This window comes from Heteronotia binoei, chromosome 21 (genome assembly GCF_032191835.1).
Source record: "Heteronotia binoei isolate CCM8104 ecotype False Entrance Well chromosome 21, APGP_CSIRO_Hbin_v1, whole genome shotgun sequence".
Lineage (NCBI taxonomy): Eukaryota > Metazoa > Chordata > Lepidosauria > Squamata > Gekkonidae > Heteronotia > Heteronotia binoei.
Genome location: NC_083243.1, coordinates 10,727,028 through 10,745,871, shown reverse-complemented (window position 1 = coordinate 10,745,871; position 18,844 = coordinate 10,727,028). Strand labels below are relative to the sequence as shown.

At 50.2% G+C, this 18,844-nt stretch overlaps 1 protein-coding gene across 1 annotated transcript; it reads left to right on the top strand.

Annotated features, from left to right (window-relative positions):
* The first annotated feature begins 1,602 nt into the window (after nucleotides 1-1,602).
* GMFB (glia maturation factor beta) lies at nucleotides 1,603-14,891 on the top strand. Its single transcript, XM_060261502.1, has 5 exons — nucleotides 1,603-1,716; nucleotides 3,388-3,437; nucleotides 8,431-8,513; nucleotides 9,136-9,209; nucleotides 13,751-14,891. Exons 1-5 carry the CDS (start codon nucleotides 1,603-1,605, stop codon nucleotides 13,820-13,822), a joined length of 393 nt encoding a protein of 130 aa, XP_060117485.1. The 3' UTR covers nucleotides 13,823-14,891.
* The last annotated feature ends 3,953 nt before the right edge of the window (nucleotides 14,892-18,844 follow it).

Below are 18,844 nucleotides of genomic sequence, written 5' to 3'. Positions count from 1 at the left end.
TTCGGAGAGGAGGGCGGGATATAAATCCAATATCATCTTCTTCATCTTCTTCTTCATCAGTGGGGTGTGGCCTAAAATGCACAGGAGCTCCTGCTAACAAAAAAAGCCCTGCATATTAGGCCACGCCCCTCTGATGTAGCCAATCCTCCAAGAATTTACAGGGCTGTTAGTACAGGAAAAGTGATGGGGGGGGGGGCAAAAAGAGACAGGAAGCAGGGCTCACTTTGTAGCAACAGCTCCTTTGCCTATTAGGCCACACACCCCTGCTGTAGCCAATCCTCTGAGAGCTTACAGGGCTCTTCGTACAGGGCCTACTGTAAGCTCCAGGAGGATTGGCTACATCAGTGGGGCATGGCCTAATATGCAAAGGAGCTCCTGCTATTAAAAAAAGCCCTGCCTTGGTGTGTAAGAAGGCACCACGAGAACGAAGCAAGATCTGGGGGTTTGCTATTTTATTTTATTTTGCTGTTGACCGAAAACCGTTTTTTTTTTTAACTGTTATTCGGCAAGCGGCCTTGAGCCACGAGGAAAAAGAATAACATATATACAAAAGTGTTAAGAAATAAATTTCTCCGCTGCAATAGCGGCGGTTCCGCTAAATTTGAACGGGGATTTCCTTAAGGCACAAAAATCCTGCAGGTCAATGGGCTGTGGAGCGGAGATGATTGCTTCCAAGGCAAAGGGCGAAGGTCTCAAGATTCCTGGGCTGAGATAAGATCTGGAGGTGGACTGGGAAGAAAAAGCAGCTCTGGAAAAGGGCCACTCCCCACCCAGCCTTGGCCCCACCCCTTGAGCAGGGCAGGGGCAAGGCCAGCCCGGGCCTCATATTTGATGTGTCTCATGCAGGGCCTTTTTTTTAAATAGCAGGAGCTCCTTTGCCTATTAGGCTACACCCCCCTGATGTAGCCAATCCTCTAAGAGCTGACAGGGCTCTTCTTACAAGGCCTGCTATAAGCTCCAGGAGGATTGGCTACATCAGGGGGTGTGGCCTAATGGGCAAAGGCGCTCCTGCTACAAAAAAAGCCCTGGTCTCATGCCCGGTTTTAAAAAGAGCCAGTTTGGTGTAGTGGTTAAGCATGCGGACTCTTATCTGGGAGAACCGGGTTTGATTCCCCACTCCTCCACTTGCAGCTGCTGGAATGGCCTTGGGTCAGCCATAGCTCTGGCAGAGGTTATCCTTGAAAGGGCAGCTGCTGGGAGAGCCCTCTCAGCCCCACCCACCTCACAGGGTGTCTGTTGTGGGGGGGAGAAGATATAGGTGATTGTAAGCCCCTCGGAGTCTCTGATTCAGAGAGAAGGGCGGGGTATAAATCTGCAGTTATCTTCTTGTATAAAGTCTGGGTGGGACCAGTGGTTGGGCGGGGGACGGGTCCCCAAGCCTTTGGCCCACTGAGACTTTTCCTGGTCAGGGTTAAAGGCCATTCTGCCCCTGATAAAAACGTTGACGGTTCTGCTAAAGGATTGCGATTAAGTTACCTCTTAAGAACTTCAGCAAGACACGTGATTGTCTCCCCATCAACTACGCTGCGTTCCAGGGTCATCTATTGCGCATCTTCCCTGTTCGGCTGCAGGGGGGGTGGTTTAAAAAGAGCAGTAAACAGGATGGGTAGCGCCAATGTTTTCCGTTGGCCCAAAGTTCATCTCTTTTGTTTTCTCTTTGTTACAGTGAAAATCGACAAGGAGAAGCAGCTGGTAGTTCTGGACGAAGAACACGAGGTTGGTGGCTGCCGGATCTGCGCTCTTAACAGTCAAAAGGAAATGCTCCTTTGCACGACGAGGGATTAAAATGTGGAATTTGCTGCCAAAGGATGGAGTGATGGCCATAGGCGTTAACAGGAGGAGTGGGGAATCAAACCCGGTTCTCCCGGATAAGCGAGCTCTGGCTGACCCAAGACCATTCCAGCAGGCGCAAGTGGAGGAGTGGGGAATCAAACCCAGTTCTCCCAGATAAGAGAGCTATTGTTAACCCAAGGCCATTCCAGCAGCTGCAAGTGGAGGAGTGGGGAATCAAACCCGGTTCTCCCAGATAAGAGAGCTATGGCTAACACAAGGCCATTCCAGCAGGTGCAAGTGGAGGAGTGGGGAATCAAACCTGTTCTCCCAGATAAGAGAGCTATGGTTAACCCAAGGCTATTCCAGCAGCTGCAAGTGGAGGAGTGGGGAATCAAACCCGGTTCTCCCGGATAAGAGAGCTCTGGCTGACCCAAAGCCATTCCAGCAGGTGCAAGTGGAGGAGTGGGGAATCAAACCTGGTTCTTCCAGATAAGAGAGCTATGGTTAACCCAAGGCCATTCCAGCAGCTGCAAGTGGAGGAGTGGGGATCAAACCCGGTTCTCCCAGATAAGAGAGCTCTGGCAGACCCAAGGCCATTCCAACAGCTGCAAGTGGAGGAGTGGGGAATCAAACCTGGTTCTTCCAGATAAGAGAGCTATGGTTAACCCAAGGCCATTCCAGCAGCTGCAAGTGGAGGAGTGGGGATCAAACCCGGTTCTCCCAGATAAGAGAGCTCTGGCAGACCCAAGGCCATTCCAACAGCTGCAAGTGGAGGAGTGGGAATCAAACCCGGTTCTCCCAGATAGGAGTCCACACACTTAACCACTACACCAAACTGGCACCAACCTACACTCCCACCCTGTGAGGTGGGTGGGGCTGAGAGAGCTCTCCAGAAGCTGCCTTTTCAAGGACAACTCTGTGAGAGCTATGGCTGACTCAAGGCCATTCCAGAAGGTGCAAGTGGAGGAGTGGGGAATCAAACCTGGTTCTCCCAGATAAGAGTTTGCGCACTTAACCACGACTACACCAAACTGGCACTCTCTTGCGCCATTCGGGTTTTTAAAAAAATCCCACCCTTCCCTCCAAGGAGCTCAGGGTTTTTATTATTATTATTACAAATATGCAAATGCAAAATAGACTCAAGACGTTAACTTCTAAAATGTATCGTACCTTTCCCTTGTTTTCATTTCTAAGCAGTTTGAGTAAGACAGGAAATCAGTACCCCTTTTTAGGAGCTCAGTATTCAGGGTTCTCACCTTTTTGCCAGGCTCTTTTTCTAGCAGGAGCTCCTCTGCATTTTAGGCCCCCTGATGTAGCCAATCCTCCAAGAGCTTAGAGGGCTCTTAGTACAGGCCCTACTGTAAGCTCCAGGAGGATTGGTTACATCAGGGGGGCGTGGCCTAATGCAGAGGAGCTCTTGCTAGAAAAAGAGCCCTGTCTCCTTGTATTTATCCTCACAACAACCCTGTTAGGGGGAGAGGGAGTGACCTCCCCGAGGTCACCCCGAGAACTTGACAGCAATACAGAGACCTGAACTCGGGACTTGGTTTGACACACTCACCGCTGCACTAACCCCGGCTGATATTCTTTCTCTGTCTTTGGAAACGTTTCCAGGGCATTTCTCCTGACGAACTGAAAGACGAGCTTCCCGAGAGACAACCTCGATATCCTTTCTGGCTGTGACGTTTATCTCTTTTCCCCCCAGAAGAAAGCCCTTCGGTGTGTGTGGAGAAGTGTCTCAGTGTGTGGAACTGGGCATTGGGGAGGCTTGCGAATTGCAGCTTGCCTGTTGCTCTTGGCTTGAAGAGTGACTATTTTCCCCGTTTTCATTTACTTTATGTTTACTAGAAGGGCCCCCAATGTTTTTTTAAAATTAAATTTTATGAAATATAACATGTAAAATATTAAAATAAAACAATAGCCCAAGTTAGATTATCTTCTGTCAGGTGGGAAGCACCAGACAACAAGACAGGAGGCTAGGTTCTGTTCCCAGGTTTGTAAAGAACACAAAAAGCCAGACAAATAGGCCAAACACTAAATCTTTTAACACATTTTAAAGTGACTTTTTGAAAGGTTTAAAGGGTTATATAATAATCTTTTATATTCTTTTTTATTGTTATAACCCTAAAGTAATCAACTCTTAATATGTAGACTCTTCGTGGGACTTTTTATAAGGTACTTTTAAGGTTGTTCTAAATGACTTGCATGTTCTGATAGATGACTAATGATAAACTGGCTGTAATAAAACAATAGTTTATAAATGTAACCACATTGATATAACACAAAAAAGTGCACATATAATTATGAAAATTATATACAGAATTTAAAAATCTAACATAAATCTGTCTGTTTAACGATATAATTCAATTATCGATAAGGATACCGCATTAATGATGTCAGGAATACCACCCTGAGAGATTAGATATTCTAATGTTGGAAACCATATAGATTCAAAATGTGCGTTCTGAGATTTATTTAATAAGTAGTTTAGACTGGCAGTGATTTTAATCATGGTGTAGATGCTCCATGGTGTAGAAGAGCCCCATGGCGCAGAGTGGTAAAGCTGCAGTACTGCAGTCCAGACTCTCTGCTCACGACCTGAATTCGATCCCGGCGGAAGCTGGGTTCAGGTAGCCAGCTCGAGGTTGACTCGGCCTTCCATCCTTCCGAGGTCAGTCAAAGGAGTCCCCAGCTTGCTCGGGGGGAAAGTGTAGATGACTGGGAAACAATGACAAACCACCCCGTCAAAAGTCCGCCGTGAAAACGTCATGATGAGACGTCACCCCAGAGTCGGAAACGACTGGTGCTTGCACAGGGGACCGCCTTTACCTTTTTTTTTAGATACTCCACAGAGTTTTTATGCCATTCTAAAATGATTGTTGCCTTTGCTGCATACAGCAGTGTCCCCACGTTTTTTTGTGCCTGCAGACGCCTTTGAAGTTCTGCCATAGTGTGACAAAGGCAGCCACAAAATGGCCACCACAGAGGGCGGAGCCAGCAAGAAACGGCTGCCACTGCTTACTTTCAGTCCCCCATGAGAGTCCTTGACCTGGGGTCGCAGCTGCCGCCAAAGGAACCTTTTTTTTTAAATCTGCGTAGCCGATCAATTCTCTGATGGTCAGGGGTGGAATTCTAGCAGGTGCTCTTTTGCATATTAGGCCACACACCCCTGATGCAGCCAATCCTCCGAGAGCTTACGAAAAAGAGTCTTGTAAGCTCTTGGAGGATTGGTTGCATCAGGGGGTGTGGCCTAATATGCAAAGTATTCCACCCCTGCTGATGGTCCCTCAGAAGCCTTGGTGGACGGAAGCTCCACCTGGATCCAGTAACTTTCTAAAAACATATGGCAGGGGCTAAGAAAGGTGTCAGCTGGCACTGTGGTGCCCATAGTCCCTATTTTGGGGATCCCTGGTTTAGTACAATCGGTTTCTTCGAGGTATGACTCTGAACCTCTTCCCTACATACTAGATCGCACAGAGGCAACATAGTTTGACTTAAGGTATTCTCAAAGGTTTCTTCTCGTTCTTGGGTCTAGTGCTGCGCTAGAAGGAACACTTCCAGTGTTCCCTCTAAGGTTGAAGAGCAGGGGTGGCCAATGGTAGCTCTCCAGATGTTTTTTGCCTACAGCTCCCATCAGCCCCGGCCAGCATGGCCAATGGCTGGGACTGATGGGAGTTGTAGGCAAAAAACATCTGGAGAGCTACCGTTGGCCACCCTGATATAGAGGATGGGGTGGAATTGTTTTCTGTGGCCCCAGAAGGTAGGACCAGAACCAACGAGTTGAAATTAAATCAAAAGAGTTTCCGGCTCAACATTAGGAAGAAATTCCTGACCGTTAGAGCGGTTCCTCGGTGAAACAGGCTTCCTCGGGAGGTAGTGGGCTCTCCTTCCTTGGAGGTTTTTAAACAGAGGCTAGATGGCTACCTGACAGCAATGAAGATCCTGTGAATTCAGGGGGAGGTATTTGTGAGTTTAGAGCGGTTCCTCAGTGGGACAGGCTTCCTCGGGAGGTGGTGGGCTCTCCTTCCTTGGAGGTTTTTCAATAGAGGCTAGATGGCCATCTGACAGCATTGAGGATCCTGTGAATTTAGGGGGAGGTGTTTGTGAGTTTAGTGCGGTTCCTCAGGGGAACAGGCTTCCTCGGGAGGTGGTGGGCTCTCCTTCCTTGGAGTTTTTGAAACAGAGGCTAGATGGCCATCTGACAGCAATGAAGATCCTGTGAATTTAGAGGGATGTATCTGTGAGTTTAGAGCGCTTCCTCAGTGGAACAGGCTTCCTTGGGAGGTGGTGGGCTCTCCTTCCTTGGAGGTTCTTAAACAGAGGCTAGATGGCCATCCGACAGCAATGAAGATCCTGTGAAGTTAGGGGGAGGTGTTTGTGAGTTTAGAGCGGTTCCTCAGTGGAACAGGCTTCCTCGGGAGGTGGTGGGCTCTCCTTCCTTGGAGGTTTTTCAACAGAGGCTAGATGGCCATCTGACAGCAATGAAGATCCTGTGAATTTAGAGGGATGTATCTGTGAGTTTAGAGCGGTTTATCAGTGGAACAGGCTTCCTTGGGAGGTGGTGGGCTCTCCTTCCTTGGAGGTTCTTAAACAGAGGCTAGATGGCCATCCAACAGCAATGAAGATCCTGTGAAGTTAGGGGGAGGTGTTTGTGAGTTTAGAGCGGTTCCTCAGTGGAACAGGCTTCCTCGGGAGGTGGTGGGCTCTCCTTCCTTGGAGGTTTTTCAACAGAGGCTAGATGGCCATCTGACAGCAATGAAGATCCTGTGAAGTTAGGGGGAGGTGTTTGTGAGTTTAGAGCGGTTCCTCAGTGGAACAGGCTTCCTCGGGAGGTGGTGGGCTCTCCTTCCTTGGAGGTTTTTCAACAGAGGCTAGATGGCCATCTGACAGCAATGAAGATCCTGTGAATTTAGAGGGATGTATCTGTGAGTTTAGAGCGGTTCCTCAGTGGAACAGGCTTCCTCGGGAGTTGGTGGGCTCTCTTTCCTTGGAGGTTTTTAAACAGAGGCTGTATGGCCATCTGACAGCAATGAAGATCCTGTGAATTTAGGGGGAGGTATTTGTGAGTTTAGAGCAGTTCCTCAGTGGAACAGGCTTCCTTGGGAGGTGGTGGGCTCTCCTTCCTTGGAGGTTCTTAAACAGAGGCTAGATGGCCATCCGACAGCAATGAAGATCCTGTGAAGTTAGGGGGAGGTGTTTGTGAGTTTAGAGCGGTTCCTCAGTGGAACAGGCTTCCTCGGGAGGTGGTGGGCTCTCCTTCCTTGGAGGTTTTTCAACAGAGGCTAGATGGCCAACCTGACAGCAATGAAGATCCTGTGAAGTTAGGGGGAGGTGTCTGTGAGTTTAGAGCGGTTCCTCAGTGGAACTGTAGCAGGGAAAGTCCTGTGTTGTCCAATTAATAGTAAATCATACTCACAAACGAGGTCTGAGGCAAGATCAGGAAAACAGCTTCTTTATTTAACGTGCATAAGCGCTCTATACACGGGCCTCAGAGAGAGTGTGGACTCTGAGCTCTGAGCAATGATTACAGTTACCTGCCATCCCTTATAGGGGGTCTCCACCCACTCACTACCTTAAAACACCCATGTTCTCCAGTTCCCTGGGAGGACGCCCACGTCATACTTCAACCACAATCTGGGTTGTTTACCGGCTCCCTGAGCCCCTGTTAGGGCTCCTGTTTGTCCCCTGTTTCCTTATATAAAATTATTTCACACATATTTTCTTGCTCCATTGCTAGCACCTGCCGCAGTTCCTTTTACGCTTCTTACTGGCGCTTTCACCCTGCAGTTTCTCTTAGAAAGGGCAATGACCTTCCGCAGTTCCCTTTTCTCTCAACAAGCTAAAACTCCTCTGCTTAAACTGTCCTAGAAGATTATTTCCTAAAAATACTGTTATTTAATTCTAGCATCACCAAGCCATATATATTGATTAGGTATTGGTATTGATTTTGGCCTGATGCCACAGAACAGGCTTCCTCGGGAGGTGGTGGGCTCTCCTGTCTTGGAGGTTCTTAAACAGAGGCTAGAGGGCCATCTGACAGCAATGAAGATCCTGTGAATTTAGGGGGAGGTATCTGAGTTTAGAGCAGTTCCTCAGTGGGACAGGCTTCCTCGGGAGGTGGCGGGCTCTCCTTCCTTGGAGGTTCTTAAACAGAGGCTAGATGGCCAACTGACAGCAATGAAGATCCTGTGAATTTAGGGGGAGGTATTTGTGAGTTTCCTGCATTGTGCAGGGGGTTGGGCTAGATGAGCCTAGAGGTCCCTTCCAACTCTGTGATTCTAAGCTGAGTTAGAGTGAGCTAGTTCAGTTTTTTTTAGCATTCAGCTCACACATTTTTGTTTCAGCTCAGGAAGAATGGCTGCAGAGCAAACTAACTTACGCAGCAGCTCACAACTTTCACGCCAGCAGCTCACAAAGTAGAACTTTTGCTCACAAGACTCCACAGCTTAGAGGAGGCATTGATCCCTTCTCAGCGGGTGTGTCTAGATGTTCTCACGAGATCCCTGAGTGGTGGCAACTGATTACAAAAGTGCTTTCCGAGGAACCCTTGACTGAAGTGAGTTTGCCGGCAAGGAAGAACTCCCCCTCTCCCCTTTCTTTCCATAGCTAGGATCCTGTGCCCCTCTGTCATGCTTTTTTCCTTAACCTTTGGGAAACATTTATCGTCTATAGCTACAAGTACCAGCACGACGATGGGAGAGTCTCCTATCCCCTCTGTTTCATCTTCTCCAGCCCTGTCGGTAAGCTGAGCTCAGGTGAATTGATGCAATGCTTGTCTTAAGAACAGAACAAAAGCCATGTTGGATCAGGCCAATGGCCCATCCAGGCCAACACTCTGTGACCAAAACCCAGGTGCCATCAGGAGCTCCACCAGTGGGGCCCGAACACCAGAAGCCCTCCCACTGTGGCCCCTCAAGCAGCAAGAATACAGAGCCTTAATGCCCAAGGCAGAAAAACATAAGAGAGGCCATGTTGAATCAGGCCAATGGCCCATCCAGTCCAACACTCTGTGTCACATAAGAGAAGCCATGTTGGATCAGGCCAGTGGCCCATCCAGTCCTGGTGCTTGGGGGGCAACAGTGGGAGGGCTTCTGAAGTTCTGGCCCCACTGGCAGACCTCCTGATGGCACCTGGGTTTTGGCCACTGTGTGACACAGAGTGTTGCGCTGGATGGGCTGTTGGCCTGATCCAGCATGGCTTCTCTTATTTTCGTAAGGAGAAGTTCCAATGAGAATAAATTCCCAGATGCCCACCTGACGTAAACAATGGCATCGCCGGGGAAAGAAAGGGCAGAGCTGCTCACGGACTGTCTAATGTGTCTTGCTTTGCCTTTGCTTCTTCCCCCGCTCCCCACAATTTTAGGTTGCAAGCCTGAGCAGCAGATGATGTACGCCGGCAGCAAAAACAAGCTAGTCCAGACGGCTGAACTGACGAAGGTAAAATCACATGAGCCCCTCTGCAAATACCAGGCCTTTCCATATCCACACTACAAAATGTGACAATTTAAGCACGGCTGTCATTGGCGCCGTGCATAACCGAGGCTCAGCTCCTTTGGATTTTCGGACTAGAGCAGGGGTGGGGAACAGTGGCTCTCCAGATGTTTTTTGCCTACAACTCCCATCAGCCCCAGCCATTGGCCATGCTGGCTGGGGCTGATTGGAGTTGTAGGCAAAAAAAGCATCTGGAGAGCCACTGTTCCCCACCCCTGGTCTAGAGAAATGACATCCCTGCAGATAGAAAGTTAGTTCATCAGGAAGTAGGTTCTATCCTTGCTGGTCTAGTTTTCTGTCTTGAGGATTTTTAAATCTTTTTTTAAAGATATGGATTTTTCCCTACTTGGGTAGATCATGGGGAAGAGAAGTAGCTCAGTAGAGCATCTGACATACAGGAGGTGGAGGTTGGATTTATGCCCTGCCCTTCACTTAAGAGTGAAGAAGAAGAAAAATTGCAGATTTATACCCCGCCCTTCCCTCTGAATTAGAGACTCAGAGAGGCTTACAATCTCCTTTATCTTCTCCCTCCACAGCAGACACCCTGTGAGGTGGGTGGGGCTGGAGAGGGCTTTCCCAGCAGCTGCCATTTCAAGGACAGAGTCTCAGAGCGACCTACAATCTCCTTTCCCTTCCCCACAACAGACACCCTGTGAGGTGGGTGGGGCTGAGAGGGCTCTCCCAACAGCTGCCCTTTCAAGGACAGAGTCTCAGAGCGACCTACAATCTCTTTCCCTTCCTTCCCCACAACAGACACCCTGTGAGGTGGGTGGGGCTGAGAGGGCTCTCACAGCAGCTGCCCTTCCAAGGACAGAGTCTCAGAGCGGCTCACAATCTTCTTTCCCTTCTTCCCCCACAACAGACACCCTGTGAGGTGGGTGGAGCGGAGAGGGCTCTCACAGCAGCTGCCCTTTCAAGGACAGTCTCAGAGTGGCTCACAATCTCCTTTCCCTTCCTCCCCCACAACAGACACCCTGTGAGGTGGGTGGGGCTGGAGAGAGCTCTCACAGCAGCTCCCCTTTCAAGGACAATCTGTGCCAGAGCTATGGCTGACCCAAGTCCATTCCAGCAGGTGCAAGTGGAGGAATGGGGAATCAAACCCAGGTTCTCCCAGATAAGAGTCCACGCACTTAACCACTGCACCAAACTAGCTCTCACAAAGTGGCTCACAATCTCCTTTCCCTTCCCCTCCCCACAACAGACACTTTGTGAGGCAGGTTAACCAGGTGCTGGGTTGGCAGAGGACTTTGAGGCCGGGCCTCAGAACTGGCAAGGGGGATTGGGAGTCCTGTTCCTCTCGGTCAGGAACCCCCTAAATTGAGCAGGTGGTGGCAGCGTGTCCAAGTGGCGGGAAGAAGAGTAGCTCCCTCCAGGAGTTGGCAACCCAAAAGGGAGTTGTCGAAACTGGGTCCAGTGGCTGAATCGGACCGGTCCCATCACAGAGCAGAACAGCTCTGAGAGAGTTATGACTGACCGGAGGTGCAGGGGGAAGAGTGGGGAATCCCAAGTCGATCCCCGGTATCTCTTGATAAAAGAATCAGGTGCTGTGAAATTTCTCAGCCTGAGACCCTGGAGAGCTGCTGCCAGTCTGAGCAGACAACACTGACCTTGATGGGCCAAGGGCCTGATTGGCTAAAGGGGCACCTTCATATATTCTTGTAGCATTATTTGGGGAGGAGCCGTGGCTCGGTGGTAGAGCCTCCACTTGGCATCCAGAAGGTCCAAGATCCGACCCCCCAGCATCTCCTGTTAAAAAAGACCTGGCAGGAGGTGAAAGACCTTGAGCTGAGACCCTGAAGTTCTGCCACAGTGTGACAGAGGCCTTCTTTTAACCCTGCACAGGGGGCAAAGCCAGCAACAAATGGCTGCCACCATTTACTTGCAGCGACTGGCGCTGCTAGAACAGTGCACTCTTTGGAGGCTTCTTTGAAAACCTCCAAAGAGCTTAGTGCAGGGGGAAAGCAGCGGTGTGGCGGCACTCTTGTGCACCGCCCGTCGCTCTCTCGTCCCCTGCCGCCCTGTATGATGATGTCATTTCTGGTGAAGTCATCGTGCCTGGCGCCAGGGCTGGCGCGTGAGAGTCGGCAGGGTAGTTGGCGGCCTGGGGCGCTCACCCACCTGGGGGCACTACCAGGCGCCCCCTTACCCACGCCGAGCGCTCCTCCGACCCTACCTTGAAGGCAGCATTGGAAGAGCGCTTTCCCCCTGCACTTTTCCCCCCTTCCAAAGGCACCGCTCGGCCGCTTTCAACCCTGCTAAAACAGAAGAGCTCCATGGCGCAGAGCGGTAAAGCTGCAGTCCAAACTCTCTGCTCACGACCTGAGTTCGATCCCGGCGGAAGCTGGGTTCAGATAGCCGGCTCAGGTTGACTCAGCCTTCCATCCTTCCGAGGTCGGTCAAAGGAGTCCCCAGATTGCTGGGGGGAAAGTGTAGACGACTGGGGAAGGCAATGGCAAACCACCCCGTAACAAAAAGTCTGCCGTGAAAACATTGTGATGCAACGTCACCCCAGGGTCAGAAACGACTGGTGCTTGCACAGGGGACCACCTTTACGGGTTTTTTAGATGCTCCAGAGGGGGTTTTTTTTAATGCCATTTCAAAACGATTGTCGCCTTTGCTGCATACAGCAGTGTCTCCGTGGTTTTTTTGTGCCTGCAGACGCCTTTAAAGTTCTGCCACAGTGTGACAGAGACAGCCACGAAATGGCCGCCGCAGGGGGCGGAGCCAGCAACAAACGGCTGCCACCACTTATTTTCAGCGACTGGCGCTGGTAAAACAGTGCACTCTTTGGAGGCTTCTTTGGAAACCTCCAAAGAGCTTAGTGCAGGGGGAAAGCAGCGGTGGGGCGGCACTCTTGTGCACCGCCCGTCGCTCTCTCGTCCCCTGCCGCCCTGTATGATGACGTCATTTCTGGTGAAGTCATCATGCCTCGCGTGTGCGATACGACCTCCGTAAAGGGAGCTCGGCGGGGGGGGGGGCATTCAATCCCCAGCATCTCAGGTTTAACAGGACCAGGCAGTAGGTGATGGGAAAGACCTCTGCGTGAGACTCGTGGAGAGCCATTTTGTCTGAGCAGACAACGCTGACCTTGACGGACTGACGTTCTGATTTGGTATGAGCTAGCTTCATGTGTTTTTAGGTGCTACATACCTCACTTCGTTAAACTGCCTGCGGATATCACAGCTAGCTTTGGTGCGGCTGTGGTCTGTCGGCGAATGTGGAGGGGCTGTGGCGGCTCAGTGGTAGAGTCTCTGCTTGGTAAGCAGAAGGTCCCAGGTTCAATCCCCGGCATCTCCAACTACAAAGGGTCCAGGCACATAGGCGTGAAAAACCTCAGCTCAAAACCCTGGAGAGCCGCTGCCAGTCTGAGTAGACAATACTGACTTTAGGGGAGGGACAGTGGCTCAGTGGTAGAGCATCTGCTTGGTAAACAGAAGGTCCCAGGTTCAGTCCCCAGCATCTCCAACTAAAAAGGGTCCAGGCAAGTAGGTGTGAAAAACCTCCGCTTCAGACCCTGGAGAGCCGCTGCCAGTCTGAGTAGACAATACTGACTTTAGAGGAGGGACAGTGGCTCAGTGGTAGAGCATCTGCTTGGTAAGCAGAAGGTCCCAGGTTCAGTCCCCAGCATCTCCAACTAAAAAGGGTCCAGGCAAGTAGGTGTGAAAAACCTCCGCTTGAGACCCTGGAGAGCCGCTGCCAGTCTGAGAAGACAATACTGACTTTAGAGGAGGGACAGTGGCTCAGTGGTAGAGCATCTGCTTGGTAAGCAGAAGGTCCCAGGTTCAGTCCCCAGCATCTCCAACTAAAAAGGGTCCAGGCAAGTAGGTGTGAAAAACCTCCGCTTGAGACCCTGGAGAGCCGCTGCCAGTCTGAGTAGACAATACTGACTTTGATGGACCGAGGATCTGATTCAGTATAAGGCAGCTTCATATGTTCATATGAACACACCCTCATTTTGGGTAGGAGCTCACAGGAGAGGAGCTCTGAAACCTCTAAATTTCATTGTGCTCTTTTTTCTTATCCTCTCTTCCCCAGTACTTGCTTCTGAGATCCATTGTTCAAACCCCCTGTGAGAATTTTGCTGAACTCTTTAAGATTTGACAAACTTTCTAATATTTCCCCCCAACAAAAAACGGGGAAAGAACTAAAGAATATCAAGCAGACAGATGGAAATCTTCCTCATGCCGCCGTGGCCACGTAGGAGGAAGTAATTTCAAAAGTATGGTGGGAGCCGGGTTTTATTATGACCATGATAATTCAAAAAGCCTTTTAAGGTAGATGCTGAGCTGATAGAATTTAGTCCACCTTCCGGTGATGTCGGGGGGCGGGTGGCATATGCAAATGAGTTGCGCTAATGAGCTCCGGCGCCTCTTTTTCTACAAAATCACCCCTGAACACACCCAAAATCTACTGTGGCTAGAAGCGTAATGCAGCCCAGGCCTCGTTGCCAGTGCTAACATCTTTTTTTTCCCCCTCCCTCCAAAAAGGTATTCGAAATAAGGAACACGGAAGACCTTACTGAAGAGTGGCTTAGGGAGAAACTGGGCTACTTCCATTGAGACCCTGATCCGGCCCTCCGCCCGGGCGTGAACTGGAACCCGATGCGAATCCTGACAACCATCAAAAGACTGCACTGTACTTCTCGGTTGTTTCCCGCCGTGTGTGGTGCGTGCGTGTGTGTTTATGTACATATATATTTTTGTGCGTGCAAAGTTTATACGCTCCTTCGGGAGAGGAAACATCTCTTCCTGTGTCACCAAACCTTGTTCCCCAGGGGGGTTTCTTTCTTTGTAACTGTTCGAAAGGGGAGAACTCATTTCTGCAGGGAAAACATTTCTTTTATCTTTTTTTTTTTTTGGCACTCATATGACTAATATTTCTATAATAGCTGGACCCAGGATTTTGTAACTGTCTACAGAGATGGGGGCAGCGTTCCCGAAAGGAACATCTCCTGGAAAGGCCCCACTAAAGCAAACAGATCCTTGGGTGCGAATCCTGCTCATTTTGGTTGGATTCGTTTCAGACGGTGCTCTGGGAATGACAAGTGACCACATCTCCAAGCTACAAATGCATCCCTCGTTTTTATGGGGAGGAACGGATACTACATACTAAGGACTTATATGTGGGAATGACGTTAACCAATTGTTTAATCTTCTAGGCTTGAAGGATTGAATTATAATGTTGCTGGAGAGCTGGGTTATATCCTTCCGGTTTGTTCCACTAACAACCGTGAGTTCCTTCAACAGAGGGAGCGTCAGCAGAACATTTCTTTCCGCTCGAGGAAGGCATTGTCAGCCCCCCCGTCCTCCCACAACATTTTAATTCCTTTTTTTTTGTAGGACTTGACTACTTTGGAATTCCAGCCAGGATCTCTTGTTGATCCGGCGTCGACATCATTCCAATTTTTGGGTCGATAACTTCGGACCCGCCTATTTTTGTGCGCTTAGCGGGTAGCGTTTTTAGTCTGATAGAAACTAACTCAAAGCAACAAAATGAAATTTTAAAACCTTAAGGGCTCGGTTAACATCCTGGTCGCAGTCATTCCAGAAGCCTTCCTCTGTGGGTTTTGTAATGGCGGTTTTCTGTTTTTCTCCCCCTGTCTTTTATATATACAAGCAGTTCCCGAGACGTGTGCCTTTCTGGCTTTCTTTTTTGGGTTTCTGGAATCTTTCAGGTGGGTAGCTGCACTGGGCTGCTGCAGAAGAGCTGTATTTGAATCCAAGCGCCCCTTAGAGGTGAATATAAGCACTCAAAAAAGCTTCCTTCATCAGATACTATTAGGAATGGAGATCCCCAAGTCCTTTTATACCAGTCAGAAAGTGCCACAAAGAGACCCAGATGCTGATTTTTCTGCCCCTAAGCATACCTTCCCTGCTCTGATCAAGTTGATTCCATTTTGCGCTGTACCTCTGCGCCCTGATTCCTTTCTTTGCAGCACCCTTCCTGCCTTCAGACTTGGCTTGCCAATTCCCAGGTCCCAGCGGGGGTTCTTCCACTTTCCCAGGCTCCTTCCCGCCCCCAGTCAGCTGGCCGTGGGGGGGAAGCCCCGCCCCCACAGCCCCCATGTGACTTTCCACCTCCGATTGAAAGACTTCCTCTTGGGATGAAGTGTCTGTCTGTGTTACTTGGAAGAAGTTGGCAGCAACTCGTGAGTAGAGAGGCCAATCCCTCGCTTCAGAGTCGCCAGAAACGGCGGGAGGGGAGGGAAACGTCCGCTGGGCACTTCATTATTCCCTATGTGGAGATCGATTCTCATAGGGTATAATGGAATTGATCTGGAGGTTTCGGGGGTTCTGGGGGAGCTGTTTTTTGAGGTAGAGGCACCAAATTTTCAGTATAGTATCTAGTGCCTCTCTCCAAAATAACCCCCAAGTTTCAAAACAATTGGACCAGGGGGTCCAATTCTATGAGCCCCAAAAGACGGTGCCCCTATCCCTCATTATTTCCTATGGAAGGAAGACATTTAAAAAGGTGTGCTGTCCCTTTAAGTGTGATGGCCAGAACTCCCTTGGAGTTCAGTGATGCTTGTCACACCCTTGTTCCTGGCTCCACCCCCAAAGTCCCCAGATATTTCTTGAATTGGACTTGGCAACCCTGCTTCAGACTAGGATAGAAGGACTTGGGGATCTCCGTTCCTGATTGGAGCTCATCAAGGGCGTTTAGACTCTCTTAAGTTCATACTTTCGTTGGACTCAAACCGTGACTCTTTCAGCAGATTGTAAGCTGCTCTCCCACTGCCTTCTGTCCTCTCACTTGATACGCCCCCCCCCCCCCGGTCTTACGCCTCGATCGTTTTTTTCCTGCAGCCGCGTTGCGAGTGCCACATTTCATGGCTTATGACACGATGATCCAAACAGGGTCCTTTGCCAAGGGAGCAGCAGCTTTTCCAGCCTCTTAATATTTCTCGGGGTCCATTGGGGCTGTGGTCTGAATTAGACACCCATCTGGGATTTAGGCGTCCAGCTCGCTGCCTGCTTGCTTTTTTCTTCTCTGAAGCAGTTTTTTTTTCTAGCCTTTGTCGAAAAGCCACCTTTGACAAGTAAAAATTTTAGAAGCCAGCAGTTGGGTGGCATCAGGAGATGGCAGGACTCCTGTACCCTGCGAAGCTACTTGGCCCCTTGGGCCCCACGGAATAACTTAACAAAAGTGTGAGTGGCTTCTCTGAGTTGCAGAATGCTTATTTTTTGTGACACGCATTTTCCATTGCTTGGGCTCATAACATCAAACTGAGAGCCAGTTTGGCGTAGTGGTTAAGGGCGCGGAGAACCGGGTTTGATTCCCCACTCCTCCACTTGCAGCTGCTGGAATGGCCTTGGGTCAGCCATAGCTCTCTCCTTTCAAGGACAGCTTCTGGGAGAGCCCTCTCAGCCCCACCCACCTCACAGGGTGCCTGTTGTGGGGGAGGAAGATAAAGGAGATTGTGAGCCGCTCTGAGACTCTGTCCTTGAAAGGGCAGCTGCTGTGTGAGCCCTCTCCAGCCCCACCTACCTCACAGGGTGCCTGTTGTGGGGGAGGAAGATAAAGGAGATTGTAGGCCGCTCTGAGACTCTGTCCTTGAAAGGGCAGCTGCTGTGTGAGCCCTCTCCAGCCCCACCTACCTCACAGGGTGCCTGTTGTGGGGGAGGAAGGGAAAGGAGATTGTAGGCCGCTCTGAGAGTGTGTCCTTGAAAGGGCAGCTGCCGTGAGACCCCTCTCAGCCCCGCCTGCCTCACAGGGTGTCTGTTGTGGGAAGAGAAGATATAGGAGACTGTAAGCCACTCTGAGTCTCTGATTCAGAGGGAAGGGTGGGGTATAAATCTGCAGTCGTGGTCGTCTTCAATTCTCCCTACTATGGAGATTCACCCAGCTCTTTCCTATAGGAGGGGATTGGCATTCTCAGATTCTGCTTGTTCTGTGTCATGCCAGTGGGCCCGCTTGCCACCCCTTTGTTGCTTTGAGGCGACCCATTCCTCAGAGGCCTGTTGGGATCTATCTCTGAGGGCTTGTGTGTGGAAGACCTCGTCTCCCTCCCAGCCAGTGGCAGTCTGGGTCGGAGTCTCCATTTCTGACCTGGGGCCCGTCGCAAAATTCTCGTCCTGGCCTACCTCACAGGAAGGGGAGCCACTTAAACAGCATTTAAAGAGGACTGTATATTTTAATATATATATATATACAATGAAGATAGAATGCCAGCAGGGGGTTGGGGGCTTTCCAGTGTTTTGCACTGAGTGTCACATGTATGACTATCTGCCCAAAGGACAGAAGTCTTGGGTGTGTGCTCGATGCAAGGAGCTCCTGGTCCTCAGGGAACGAGTTCGTACCCTTGAGGCCGAGGTGACTGCCCTGGAGAAGCAGAGACGGTCAGTTAGGCACTTGGGGAAGACTCTCGGGGGCGTATTAGATGAGCCCCGCTCTGAACGTAGCAGCCCCGTTGCTGCCAGAGAGCGTGAGGGTCGAGAGGGAACAGGGCACCGTGCTGAGGATAAGGGGAATGCGCCCTCAGAAGGGACCTCTTCTTCGGTCGGTGAGCGGGAATCCTTTCGCGCCAAGGAACCATCCCTGAGCAGGGGGAGAGGGGGGGTATTGGTAGTTGGTGATTCGATCATTAGGCAAGTAGACAGCCGGGTGGCGAAACCGCGTACTGACCGTATGGTGACTTGCCTGCCTGGTGCGAAGGTAGCGGACATTACGCGTGTAGTAGATAGACTGATAGACAGTGCTGGGGAGGAGCCTGTGGTCGTGGTGCATGTTGGCACCAACGATGTGGGGAAATGCAGTCGTGAGGTCCTGGAGGAAAAATTTAGGCTGCTAGGCGGGAGACTTAAGGCCAGGACCTCCAAGGTAGCCTTCTCGGAAGTGCTACCTGTTCCACGTGCAGGGCAGGAGAGACAGGCACAAATTAGAAGTCTCAATGTGTGGATGAGACGATGGTGTAAGGAGGAAGGGTTTAAGTTTGTTAGGCACTGGGATGCTTTCTGGAACAAGCGGGAGCTGTACAAAAGAGACGGTCTCCACTTGTCCCCGGATGGAACCAGGCTGCTGGCGCTTAAAATCAAAAAGGTGGCAGAGCAGTTTTTAAACTAAATCTTGGGGGAAAGCCGACAGGAGATGAAATGTCTCTGGTTCGGGAGGACTCGTCTCAAAGAGATGAAGGGTTAGCTGCTATTTTTCTACCGGGTAACGGACCGGAGTTGTCCACTGTGAAGGTGACAAACAATATGGACTGTCTGCCAGTGTCTCGAGGCGGCAGGAGGAAGGTGGCGGGCCTAGCTCGCCTGGGAAATTATAGATGTTTGTATGCAAATGCTAGAAGTGTTCAAAGTAAAATTGGTGAATTGGAATGTTTAGTGCTGGGAGAAAACATAGACATTGTGGGAATTTCAGAAACTTGGTGGAATGAGGAGAATCAGTGGGACACAGTGATTCCTGGATATAAGCTATATCGGAAGGATAGGGAGGGAAGGGTTGGAGGTGGGGTGGCTCTGTATGTCAGAGAGGATATACGGTCCAGTAAGGCTGAGATCAGAGAATTAGATTCCCTTTTAGAAATGCTTTGGGTTGAAATAGAGGGCCCAAAAGGAAATTTAACTATGGAAGTTTGT

Excerpts from the sequence above, each read along its gene's own strand:
- GMFB (XM_060261502.1), top strand. The coding sequence starts at position 1,603 with ATGGGTAGCGCCAATGTTTTCCGTTGGCCCAAAGTTCATCTCTTTTGT. Across the intron at positions 3,438-8,430 it reads CTTCCCGAGAGACAACCTCG|ATTTATCGTCTATAGCTACA; the intron begins ATATCCTTTCTG and ends CCTTTGGGAAAC. Across the intron at positions 9,210-13,750 it reads AGACGGCTGAACTGACGAAG|GTATTCGAAATAAGGAACAC; the intron begins GTAAAATCACAT and ends CCCTCCAAAAAG.